Below are 12,546 nucleotides of genomic sequence, written 5' to 3' on the forward strand. Positions count from 1 at the left end.
AGTCGTCGGTTTGCAGCCAGGGCCGGTCCGGAGCAATCTGGCGCCCTGAGCAGGATTTTTCGCGGCTAATTTGTTAAAGTATGTTACTCACTCTGTCTCCTTTTGGTCCGGGGCTGCCACCTGAACCAGGAGCACCCTGCACATCAAACAAACAACATATTATTTGATATAGTTATACCATTGTATTGTACATTATGCTAAAACACATTACACCAGAGAAAACACATAATAAATGAGAATTATTGTGGTACATAGGTATAAGTAAAATATGTGTAGCACAATGGAAAGGTATGAGTCATAAAATGGGAACCTGTGTACCAGGCTTTCCTTCTGCTCCCTCAATCCCAACATGTCCCCTAAAACCCTGCAATAAATAACACACAAACACACAAACATCAATATGTCCCCTGAAGTCTGCAGTAACACACAAACACACAGACATCAACATGTCCCCTGAAGTCTGCAGTAACACACAGACACACAGACATCAACATGTCCCCTGAAGTCTGCAGTAACACACAGACATCAACATGTCCCCTGAAGTCTGCAGTAATACACAAACACACAGACATCAACATGTCCCCTAAAGTCTGCAGTAACACACAGACATCAACATGTCCCCTGAAGTCTGCAGTAACACACAGACATCAACATGTCCCCTGAAGTCTGCAGTAACACACAGACATCAACATGTCCCCTAAAGTCTGCAGTAACACACAGACATCAACATGTCCCCTGAAGTCTGCAGTAACACACAGACATCAACATGTCCCCTGAAGTCTGCAGTAACACACAGACATCAACATGTCCCCTAAAGTCTGCAGTAACACACAGACATCAACATGTCCCCTGAAGTCTGCAGTAACACAGACATCAACATGTCCCCTGAAGTCTGCAGTAACACACACACACACACACCGACATCAACATGTCCCCTGAAGTCTGCAGTAACACACAGACATCAACATGTCCCCTGAAGTCTGCAGTAACACACCGACATCAACATGTCCCCTGAAGTCTGCAGTAACACACACACACACACACCGACATCAACATGTCCCCTGAAGTCTGCAGTAACACACAGACATCAACATGTCCCCTGAAGTCTGCAGTAACACACCGACATCAACATGTCCCCTGAAGTCTGCAGTAACACACAGACATCAACATGTCCCCTGAAGTCTGCAGTAACACACAGACATCAACATGTCCCCTGAAGTCTGCAGTAACACACAGACATCAACATGTCCCCTGAAGTCTGCAGTAACACACAGACATCAACATGTCCCCTGAAGTCTGCAGTAACACACAGACATCAACATGTCCCCTGAAGTCTGCAGTAACACACAGACATAAACATGTCCCCTGAAGTCTGCAGTAACACAGACATCAACATGTCCCCTAAAGTCTGCAGTAACACACAGACATCAACATGTCCCCTGAAGTCTGCAGTAACACACAGACATCAACATGTCCCCTAAAGTCTGCAGTAACACACAGACATCAACATGTCCCCTGAAGTCTGCAGTAACACACAAACACACAGACATCAACATGTCCCCTGAAGTCTGCAGTAACACACACACACACAGCCATCAACATGTCCCCTAAAGTCTGCAGTAACACACAGACATCAACATGTCCCCTGAAGTCTGCAGTAACACACAAACACACAGACATCAACATGTCCCCTGAAGTCTGCAGTAACACACACACACACAGCCATCAACATGTCCCCTAAAGTCTGCAGTAACACACAAACGCTGCGTTCCGTGATTTGTATTGTCACTTCGCTAGTCGCTATACACCCTCCTATCTCCAAGGTAGGCACAGGACACGCCAAAAGTGAGAAATCAACCCGAGGCTTTCCGATTGGTCTGTGGTGCGGGTTGGGACAAAAATACCAGTTTGACGTAATATCAATGCGCAGCTACTGCTTTTGCCCTGCAACGTCCCCTTATGATTCAATAAACTCACCCCACACAGCTTTTTCTTTTTAATCTGACATAGTAGACTATACTGAATCAAATGAATACCATACCATAGGTTTTACTCTCATGTCTCAAACTGGCGCACATTTTTTTCCAACAGTGATAAAAGCATGGACAGAGTGGCACTGGCTGTTGACGTATCAGCAACAACATCGCTGCGTAACTTTGAAATACGAGTCAAACGGGAGGCTGGCCAGACTGAGTAGCGAAGTGACAAAACAAATCGTGTTCAACATTCAATGGCAATACACCACATACTGTAGTGTACAGTATGGCTCATAAATATCACATAAATAAAAGTTCATTTCATTTTGTGCCATATACTGAAATGTCAATTAGTTTTCATAATGTGAAAAATAAAAAACAAATAGGAGTAGGAATACACCAATACAGTGGTGAACCGAATACATTGTCAACCATCAACCTCACGAAGCACTATATGATGCACCTTCTCTTATAGTGATTGCCTGAGGGCTTTTCGTGTCATTTCTTACCGGCATTCCAGGTAGACCAAACATCCCAGTAAGTCCAGTGCGACCCTGGAAATAGACATAAGGAAGCCAGCAAGCATTGGAAGGGTTTTGTTTAAAAACGAGACATCATCCATTTGAAAGAACTGTGACATAATGTGCCCTCACAAAATAAAAGCACATATTTTCTTTGTTTTAATTAATTAATGAAACTCGACCTCTTAAGTCATTTAGGCCTGACCTCAAAATAAAATAAAAATCCTCCAGTTTTCTGAAATAAATATTTTCATGATTTTTCAAAAATAGCAGACCTACAAGCTCGTAGCGCGGCGCGCTATGAGCTTGTAGATCTGCTATTTTTCAATAGCTAAATTACAACATAATGTTTAAAACACCAAAAAGGGTTCCCGCCCCAAAATGGGTTAATTGTATGTACAAAAACAAATTACAACCAAACTACCTTTTACAGACTGAAACAAAATGAACTCAACGATTCTGGTTAAATACTAATGATGAAAGTTACCCTGGGTCCTTTGGATCCCGCCTTCCCATTTGGACCCAGAGCACCCCTGTTGCCCTTCAACATAAACGAAAGCCAAGCGTTAACAAAGATTAAGAGCATACATTTTTCTAAATTTTGCACTTTGCTAAGACATTTTCACCTCACAAAGCACAGCAAATATCTGTGAGAAGCCATAATGATCAATGCAAATTATTATTCTCCTTCTTAGAGATCATCTTAAAGGACCACTTCACCACTTTTCAACATCTCTTCATATAATTGGTCCTCACTAATGTTCATGATAAAACACCACCATTTTTTCCTACTCAGTCTGTGTCTCATAGGAGGGCTTTGGGCAGTTCGGACACCCGTCCACCAGTGACATCATCATTAGGGCATATTTATTTTTAAACAAGATTTGTTTTAAAATATATTTAGATTTTTATTATCGTGAGAACGATGGCTTCAACTTTTGCATTGCAACTTTTCAGGAAAAGAAAGCCTGCCGTTTCTATTAGCTTGGATTCACCATCGATGATGTCACTGGTGGACGGGTTTCTGAACTGCCCACAGCCTTCTTATGAGACACAGACTGAGTAGGAAAAAATTGTGGTATTTTATCATGAACATTATTGAGGACCAATTATAGGAAGAGAAGTTGAAAAGTGGTGAAGTGGTCCTTTAAGTGTGAAGACTTCTAAATCCTCCGTAAAGTGGAGCAGACTGTGTCGGCCTGGCAGGTGAACTGAACATGGGTGTATCAGAGTCATGCTGCATGTGTGAATGATAATAACAGCCCTAATTTATATTAATCACTTTGACCAGACAGGAGTAAACTCTGACCTTTGGCCCCTCCATCCCCACTCCTCCCTGGAGGCCCGCCTCTCCCTCTTCACCCTGGAAAAGGACACATAAGCAGAGAAACTGATACATGAACAAAATAAACACACAGAAACACAAGAAACTAACTACGCAACATGGTGGTGCTGCCATGCTTTGTCGTATGATGGTGTCAAAATAGCCAGTGTAGATTGTATTCTGTAATGACATGATACATTTGGATCTAAAGTGGTTAAGGCCCAATATTGGCATATTGGCGAGAAACGGTCATGGACTCATGGCTATGTTTTTTTGGCCCCTAAAAGTAGAGTGAGTCGTCCAGTCTCATATTTAGAAAAAAAGGGGGTGAAACTATCTGTCGTACAAGCTCATATTTTGCAGTTTCCAGAAAGGGGTAAAGAATGGAGAAAGAAAGCCACATTCACCGTTCAGGCAATTGCTGGAGCAGAGGACGCTTACCGCTATGGATACCATGCCGCGGTTCTCAAAGTGGGGGCAACGGCGCGAGTCGCGGCATTCTAAACACCCCCCCCCCGCCAACGCAGAAGTGCCTCTTGTCAACAACAACATGTGTTTTTGGTTGATAAAGTATAGTTTTTGACCAGCGGCAGAGGCGCGCCTTCTCAAGCGAACTTGAGCCATGTGAGGCAAATGTTTAATTGGGACAAAAAGGTTTGCAGTGGTGGAAAAAAGTACCAATACTGCAATTTAGAAGTACTTTGTTACAAGTAAAAGTACGGAATTGAAAATGTACTTGAGTAAAAGTACAAAAGTATCAGAATCTAAATGTACTTAAAGTACTACAAGTAAAAGTACTCGTATTGCAGAATGTCCCATTTCACAGGTTCAAAATGTGTCCAAAATCTATTGAAAATAGCCGTTCTACAAGCTCACAATGGGTCGCGTTGCGACGCATTGAGAGCTTGTAGATCGGCCATTTTCAAATTGCCAAAATGTATAGCATTGAAGTGGTTAATGTGTGTTTTCTAATCAAAATTCGACAGTTCAAGTAACTCAAACTTTCAAATAATTGTAGTGAAGTAAAAGTACAAATTGTGTCTCTGAGATGTAGTGGAGTATAAGTAAAAGTATTGGAAATTGGAAATACTCAAATAGTCAAGCACAAATACCTCAACATTGTACTTAAGTACAGTACTTAAGTAAAAGTACTTAGTTACTTTACCCCACTGAAGGTTTGAGGAATCCCCAACACATCTTCATATTGAACAAACTGTGGAGTGATAACTTCCTCCAACGTGTCTGACCTTTATGTCTATAGCCTCGGAAACAGACGTTTTTATTTCCAGGGAGAAAAAAAAAGTCTGGGTCCGAGTCCACTTCAATTCGGCATAGAGTAGCTCAAACATCACTCTCTGCTGATTTCTGATCGTCTGCACCTTTGTTAAATTGACGCACACACACACACACTCCTCTCTCTCTCTCTGTCGCTCTAATTAATTAGTTTCATGTCCAGCAGCTGTGCACAGTTTCTGCCGGCGGATCCTGCCGGGAGCTGCCTATGCCATAGAAAGCATAGGTGAGTTCCAGGCTATTATGTCTATGACTCAACCAGCTGAGAGAACAATAAGGGCCTGATTAGTACATCGTTACAATCTGTACCTGTCGTCCTTGTGGCCCGGGTTGACCTCTGGCCCCTGTGAGACCGGCAGGGCCTTGCTCACCCCTGTACCCTTGACGGCCCAGAATACCCAGAGCACCCTGTAGGCCCTGAGGAGAGAAACACAGAACACACACACACCCATTGTATGCAAAAAATACAATCGTCGAAATAAAAATAAAAAGTCTTCTGAAAGAATATATGTTCAATTTTCAAAGATTTGTGCCACATTTCCACGGTTTTTCAAAAATAGCAGGCCTACAAGCTCATAGCGCGCCACTCGGTGGCGCGCTATGAGCTTGTAGATCTGCTATTTTTCAATAGCTAAATTGTAACACGTTTAAAAACACCAAAAGGGGTCCCCGCCCAAAATGGGTTAACACATTTGTTTTCAAATATAAATATTTTTAATTAATACGTAGTGGTTTAATTTCATACAAAGCTAAAAAAAAAAAAAGATGAACCTGAACACATTTCAGTTACCTCTAGTTTGGTGCTGCAGAATAAAAAGAGCTTTTAACTCGGATCTTAATCAGCAGTGAGATTATCTCTTCCTGTTGTGTAAAATGCTGTTTGTTTATTTACTCGTGTCATGCACAAAGTAAGTCAGTAAGAAAGCCTTGCAGAGCCATGAGGCCCATATAGGGCAGGAGCCTATCTCCTGATTCTGTAGCGTGTAGGCAATACAAGTACTGTACACCCCCCTGGACATGATGTACAAGTACACCCCCTGGACATGATGTACAAGTACACCCCCCTGGACATGATGTACAGGTACACCCTCCTGGACATGATGTACAAGTACACCCTCCTGGACATGATGTACAAGTACACCCCCCTGGACATGATGTACAGGTACACCCTCCTGGACATGATGTACAAGTACACCCTCCTGGACATGATGTACAAGTACACCCCCCTGGACATGATGTACAGGTACACCCTCCTGGACATGATGTACAGGTACACCCCCCTGGACATGATGTACAGGTACACCCTCCTGGACATGATGTACAGGTACACCCTCCTGGACATGATGTACAGGTACACCCTCCTGGACATGATGTACAAGTACACCCTCCTGGACATGATGTACATGATGTAGGGCGGCTGTGGCTCAGGAGGTAGAGCAGGTCGTCCAATGATCAATGGGTCGGCGGTTCGAATCCCGGCTCCTCCTGTCTACATGTCGAAGTGTCCTTGGGCAAGACACTGAACCCCAAATTGCTCCCGATGTGCTGGTTGGTACCTTGCATGGCTTCCGCCGCAATCGGTGTATGAATGTGTGTGTGAATGGGTGAATGTAATGCACAATCTATGTAAAGCGCCTTGGATAAAGGCGCTATATAAATGCACCATTTACCATTTATATAAATGCACCATTTTACAAGTACACCCCTCTGGACATGATGTACAGGTACACCCCCCTGGACATGATGTACAAGTACACCCTCCTGGACATGATGTACAGGTACACCCCTCTGGACATGATGTACAGGTACACCCCCCTGGACATTATGTACAAGTACACCCCTCTGGACATGACGCTAGTATGTCGCAGGGACTTAATACCCCAATCCAACCCTTGATGCCGAGTGCCAAGCAGGGAGGCACTGGGTCCCATGTTCCAGAGTCTTTGGTATGACCCGGCCGGGGATCGAACCCAGACCTCCCAGTCTCAGGGCGGACACTCTAGGCCAGCGGTTTTCCACCTTTTTCATATCAAGGCCAATTATGTATTTGGCATTTCAGCCATGGACCACCATTGAGATGAGATTGAGCCTCTCAGGCCCAAAACTAAAGAAGATTCTGTTATTGTTGGATAAGATTTTGTCCACAATTCCATGCTGTATTGATGTGGTACAGTTGGAGGCCATCGATATTGTCCTTTTCTTTTTGCTGAGGTTTGCGTGATCTGCGCAAAAGGACAGTTAACCTTTTGGTGTTTTAAACATTATGTTATAATTTAGCTATTGAAAAATAGCAGATCTACAAGCTCATAGCGCGCCACCGGGTGGCGCGCTACGAGCTTGTAGGTCTGCTATTTTTGAAAAATCGTGAAAATATTTATTTCAGAAAACTGGAGGATTTAGAAGAATTTTTTAAAAATGTTGAGGTCAGGCCTAAATGGGTCAAATGATAAGGGACAATATCGGTGGCACCAAACTGTAGTTTGGAACCAAATGGACCCTTATGGGGTCTGTAACTCTGAGAGTGTACAAATGGAACCAAATGTAGACTAATATGCATGTCAAACTGGGGGGGGGGGGTACCTTGAAATTAAACGGGTTGAGAATCAACTGCTAGAGTCGTACAAATCTTCTCTTATGGAGGTCTCTGGCATATCTTTTCAAATGGGGGTCCGTGGGGCTAATTAGTGTCAATGTGGGGGTCCTCGACATGAAAAGGTTTGGGAACCACCGAGCTGGTACTCATGATGACAAAGTAGTAAGTACTAAATGTATATTCCTACCCTGTCCCCTTTGGGTCCAGCGTCGCCTCTGTCCCCATCCGGTCCTCTGTGTCCCTAGACATGGAAAAGCACACATCAGTCTATCAGCCCAGTGGTGGAAAGTAACTAAGTACTGTACTTAAGTACAATTTTGAGGTATTTGTACTTTACTTGAGTATTTCCAATTTCCAGTACTTTTACTTCTACTCCACTACATCTCGGAGGCAAAATTTGTACTTTTACTTGAAATGAAATGAAATGATTACTATATTTACCCAGGGTATCTGGGCTAAGCTCAAGAACTTGTTTCCAGCCAGGCCCTGCTCATAGAACACATTTCATCGTAGTGGTTCAATGCCTTGTTCAAGGGCACTTCACTGCAATTATTTGAAAACTTTAGTTGCTAGTTACTTTGGAGATTTACATTTTGATTAGAAAACATACATTAACCACTTCAACCCTATACATTTTGGCCATTTGAAAATAGCCGATCTACAAGCTCACAATGGGTCGCATTGTGAGCTTGTAGATCTGCTATTTTCAATAGATTTTGTACACATTTTGAACTTGTGAAATGGCAGATTCTGCACAATGAGTACTTTTAGTAAAAGTTACAGTTCTACATTGCAGTATTGGTACTTTTACTTGAGTGAAACAATTGAGTACTTTTTCCACCACTGCAATAGCCTCACTGTGATGGGGGGGGGAGGGGCGTTTCGACTGCGCCCCTCCCCCTCACACAACACAATGTTGTGTCAAACCATGTGACCTCCATTGGAAATACATTGGGCGGCCATGACACTACACAACATGCATCCAACGAGCACGAGAATTGCATGAAAGGTGTGAGCTCAGCCTTAGGCTGAGCTCACACCTTTCATGCAATTCTCGTGCTCGTTGGATGCTCGTTGGATGCATGTTGTGTTGTGTCATGGCCGCCCAATGTATTTCCAATGGAGGTCACATGGTTTGACCCAACATTGTGTTGTGTGAGGGGGAGGGGCGCAGCGAATGCACCCCTCCCCCTCACACAACACAATGTTGGGTCAAACCATGTGACCTCCATTGGAAATGCATTGGGCCGCTGGGCGGCCATGACACAACACCCAACGAGCACAGAGAATTGCATGAACCGTGTGAGTGCACCCTTACAGTCCACACTCTAAACATAAGAGCTCAAATGTTAAGAATGTCTCACCATATATCATTTCTACAAAGAGATACTAAACAATGGGGGCGCATTCCAAACACATCCTGCGGTTTCAAGTCTGGATCAAGACCCCATGTTGCATTCATAGCCCTTTCTTTACACTTAGAGCTGTCAGAGCATGGAATAAACTTCCGGAGGAAGTACGGTCCAGGCTCCTTCAGTCAACACTTTTAAGAATAGACTTGACACATTTTGGTCAACAAAAGATGTTTTGTATAACTATAGGGGGCTGGCTTGTAAGGTCATAAACTGGTAAATATGGGACTTTGTTTTTTTCTTATATCTATACATAATACAGTTACAGAGTGCGGGTCCACATGAACTTTGTTTATTTTAAAGTGTAAAAATGTATGTACTTGTTTTTTAATACGTATTTATGTCTGTTTATGAGTCTGGCGTAGAGGATTTCATTGTATTTGTATTTACAGAAACAAAGCAGCATTACCGTAAATAAAAATAAACATGTTAAAATAAATAAAACAATCCTTGAATGAAAGCTGTATTAATACAAATATTATAATGATCTTACCGTGTCTCCTCGAAACCCTTTTAGGCCCGACAATCCAGTCATTCCCTGAAACACAGTTTTGGTGTGAGACAACGAACAAGCGATTTGAAACATACCCCGAGGGATGATAATACAAACATAAATGCAGTGGCGTGCACAGACATTTAGAGGGGCAGGTGCTCAAGTTAAAAAAGGGCACCTTGTGCAGCACGTGGAACCGGCCGGTTGCCTTAATCCATTTTGGGCGGGAACCCCTTTTGGTGTTAGCATTATGTTATGCTTTAGCTATTGAAAAATAGCAGATCTACAAGCTCATAGCGCGCCACCGAGTGGCGCGCTACGAGCTTGTAGGTCTGCTATTTTTTCAAAAGGGCACATTGCCAAAAGGGCAGGGGGTGCTCTAGCACCCCCTAGTGTCTATCTGTGCACGCCACTGATGTTGGTAGAGAGATGGTTTGTTTACTGTTGTGGGTAAAATGGGGACACCTGGTGGACTCAAGTGGACATTCTTTTATGTCAACAGGGGGAAACCCACAACAAATCGCGTTGTTACTTTCATCCTTACGGACATCACACAAAACCAGAGGTTTGTAAATGCAATGAAAAGAGCGTCTGGCAGCACGCTATGAATGGTTAGAAGTCGACAACTTAAGAGTGGGAACAGTCAATAATATGAGCCATATGGAGAACAATCTTTAGATAGTCTTTATTGCTCCACAGTGGCAATAATTCAAACAACAAAGCAGCCACTGGGACCTTATATTTACATGATTCAGATACTCAAAACGCTCTGTGCCGAAAGCTCAGGTTCATTTGAAGGGCATCTGTTGTGATTTATAATTCTGTTGTGATCCTATAAAAGCTCTCCTCTACTAATAGGCCATATTGTGAGGTCCCTTTTCGTTCAGTTTCGTTCCCGTGTCATGGGCACTACACATTAAATGCATTTTTGAGTGGTGTAAACCACTCCTACAACTGGCTTTTTTGTGCAGAAAAAATGAGCATGGTTGCTATGTTCAAAATAATTTCTGACGTAATGAAATCACACCCGGGTGAACTGGATGACCGTAGCAACCATGCTCATTTTTTCTGCACAAAAAAAGCCGGGTGTGATTTCATTACGTCAGACATGATTTCATTACGTCAGACAGACCTTACACCACTCAGTTCACACGGGTGTGATTTTTTCATAGATAATACCCTTCGGGACTTTGGGTTAAAAGTGCTGTTTTTGCTTGTAAAATGTAAAATGTGTTATATTGATTTTGGCAACACAAAATCTTTCTCAAATGTCATAAATACATATACCTAACATCTGAAACAAGTACTGGTGCCTTAGTTTACTCATATGTGAATCTAGATGGGGCGGCGGTGACTCAGGGGTAGAGTTTCCGGATGGTAACCGCAAGGTCGCCAGTTCGAACCCGGGCTCCCCCAGAGTTAGTGTCGAAGTGTCCTTGAGAAAGACACTGAACCCCTAATTGCTCCTGATGTGATGGTTAGTGCCTTGCATGGTTTCCGCTGCCATCAGTGTATGAATGTGTGTGTGAATGGGTGAATGTAATGCACAATCTATGTAAAGCGCCTTGGATAAAGGCGCTATATAAATGCACCATTTACCATTTAGATCATGAAATGGAGCAAATTTGTTAAAGAAAATGCTTCAACGTAAATGATTGGCACCCAGCACATGAAGCATACACATAGTACATTTTGCCAAAAGCTTATATTTCATACATAAAAATTGTCACAACCTACTGTAATGAAAGGTAGAAAAGAAAAGCAGTGCACCTCGGCCCACAAAGGCTACAAATCTATCAAATTGTTACCACACCCCCCTAAATTGAATAATGCAAAAAATGGACAAGACTAAAGACAAATGCAATAAAAGGTCAGAATTATTACAACATATGGTATGAAACATTTATTCAAGTGTCACAGCATCTGACATTAATGTAGAGCTGGCGACCTTTGGGGTCGCCATCGCTGCCAAATCCAATATGGCTGCTAACTAAAACTGTTTGGCTGTAAAACTTGAACCAGATGAGCTACACATGCAAACTTTGTGTCTGTCATGTTTTTGGACCATTACAAACGCGTTGGAATGTTTATCATTATGATTGGGTGTGTCTGGAACCCTATGGCTATGTGAAAACGAGTGGACTTTTGACATTTTTGACAAACTGTGTCAATTTTAAACACATTGAAATGCTCTGATGTATTATTACATCTATCTAGAACACTCTAATATACACATTCCTATTGATCCAGATAGGAGTATTAAATAATAAATGCACAAAATCTCTGTACGTGCATATACACGTCCATCTAGTAGACGTATCTCGAAAACCGTCCAACCGACCAACTTCAAACTCGGCATGTGCGTTGCTGCTGACTCCAGGTCCATTTTTATGTCCGATGTCGAGTTGATTGGATAGGTAGTTGTCCAGAACCACCTACAGTATGTACGCCCAATCATATAGTATAGTATAGTATAGTATAGTATAGTATAGTATAGTATAGTATAGTATAGTATAGTATAGTATAGTATAGTATAGATCTAGTCTAATGCCTTCATTAGAGCTGTCTTCCTGCGCTCGCATATCCTGTTGCGGAAATATAAATACGTTTTTACCTATACTCACCAATACAAAGGCGGCTTGTGTTATTAGAAAGCCTACTTTACACTCTGAGCTCGCCACCACATGTATAAAATCGTCACTCACCGATTGGCCCCCTTCAGTTTGCATACCAGGTGGACATTGGGTTTGATGTTTAATGATGTCATCTATTCTACATGCTAAACAATGAATAGGATTAGATTGAAAACATGGGCCTCTCAAGCAGATGACTGTTGTACATCATCAACATTGACATCATTTATACTGTAGGGTACAGTATCCTGATAAAGAGGAAGAGCACAGCCTCGCGTTGCCAGACTGTTGCCTCTCGCAA

The 12,546-nt window shown here is 42.5% G+C and overlaps 1 protein-coding gene across 3 annotated transcripts in view; it reads right to left on the reverse strand.

Annotated features, from left to right (window-relative positions):
• LOC306934678 (uncharacterized protein) overlaps positions 1 to 12,546 on the reverse strand; it is a 190,021-nt gene that overhangs the window by 46,338 nt on the left and 131,137 nt on the right. For all 3 annotated transcript variants that reach the window (XM_079517349.1, XM_079517350.1, XM_079517348.1), the window contains 8 exons: positions 9,613 to 9,657; positions 7,895 to 7,948; positions 5,424 to 5,531; positions 3,807 to 3,860; positions 2,985 to 3,038; positions 2,486 to 2,530; positions 311 to 364; positions 92 to 136 (listed from right to left, as the gene is read on the reverse strand). In XM_079517349.1, the coding sequence (XP_079373475.1) occupies positions 92 to 136; positions 311 to 364; positions 2,486 to 2,530; positions 2,985 to 3,038; positions 3,807 to 3,860; positions 5,424 to 5,531; positions 7,895 to 7,948; positions 9,613 to 9,657 (459 nt within the window). The remainder of the gene's footprint in view (positions 1 to 91; positions 137 to 310; positions 365 to 2,485; positions 2,531 to 2,984; positions 3,039 to 3,806; positions 3,861 to 5,423; positions 5,532 to 7,894; positions 7,949 to 9,612; positions 9,658 to 12,546) is intronic.

Source organism: Electrona antarctica (genome assembly GCF_951216825.1).
Source record: "Electrona antarctica genome assembly, chromosome: 12".
NCBI classification, from domain to species: Eukaryota; Metazoa; Chordata; class Actinopteri; order Myctophiformes; family Myctophidae; genus Electrona; species Electrona antarctica.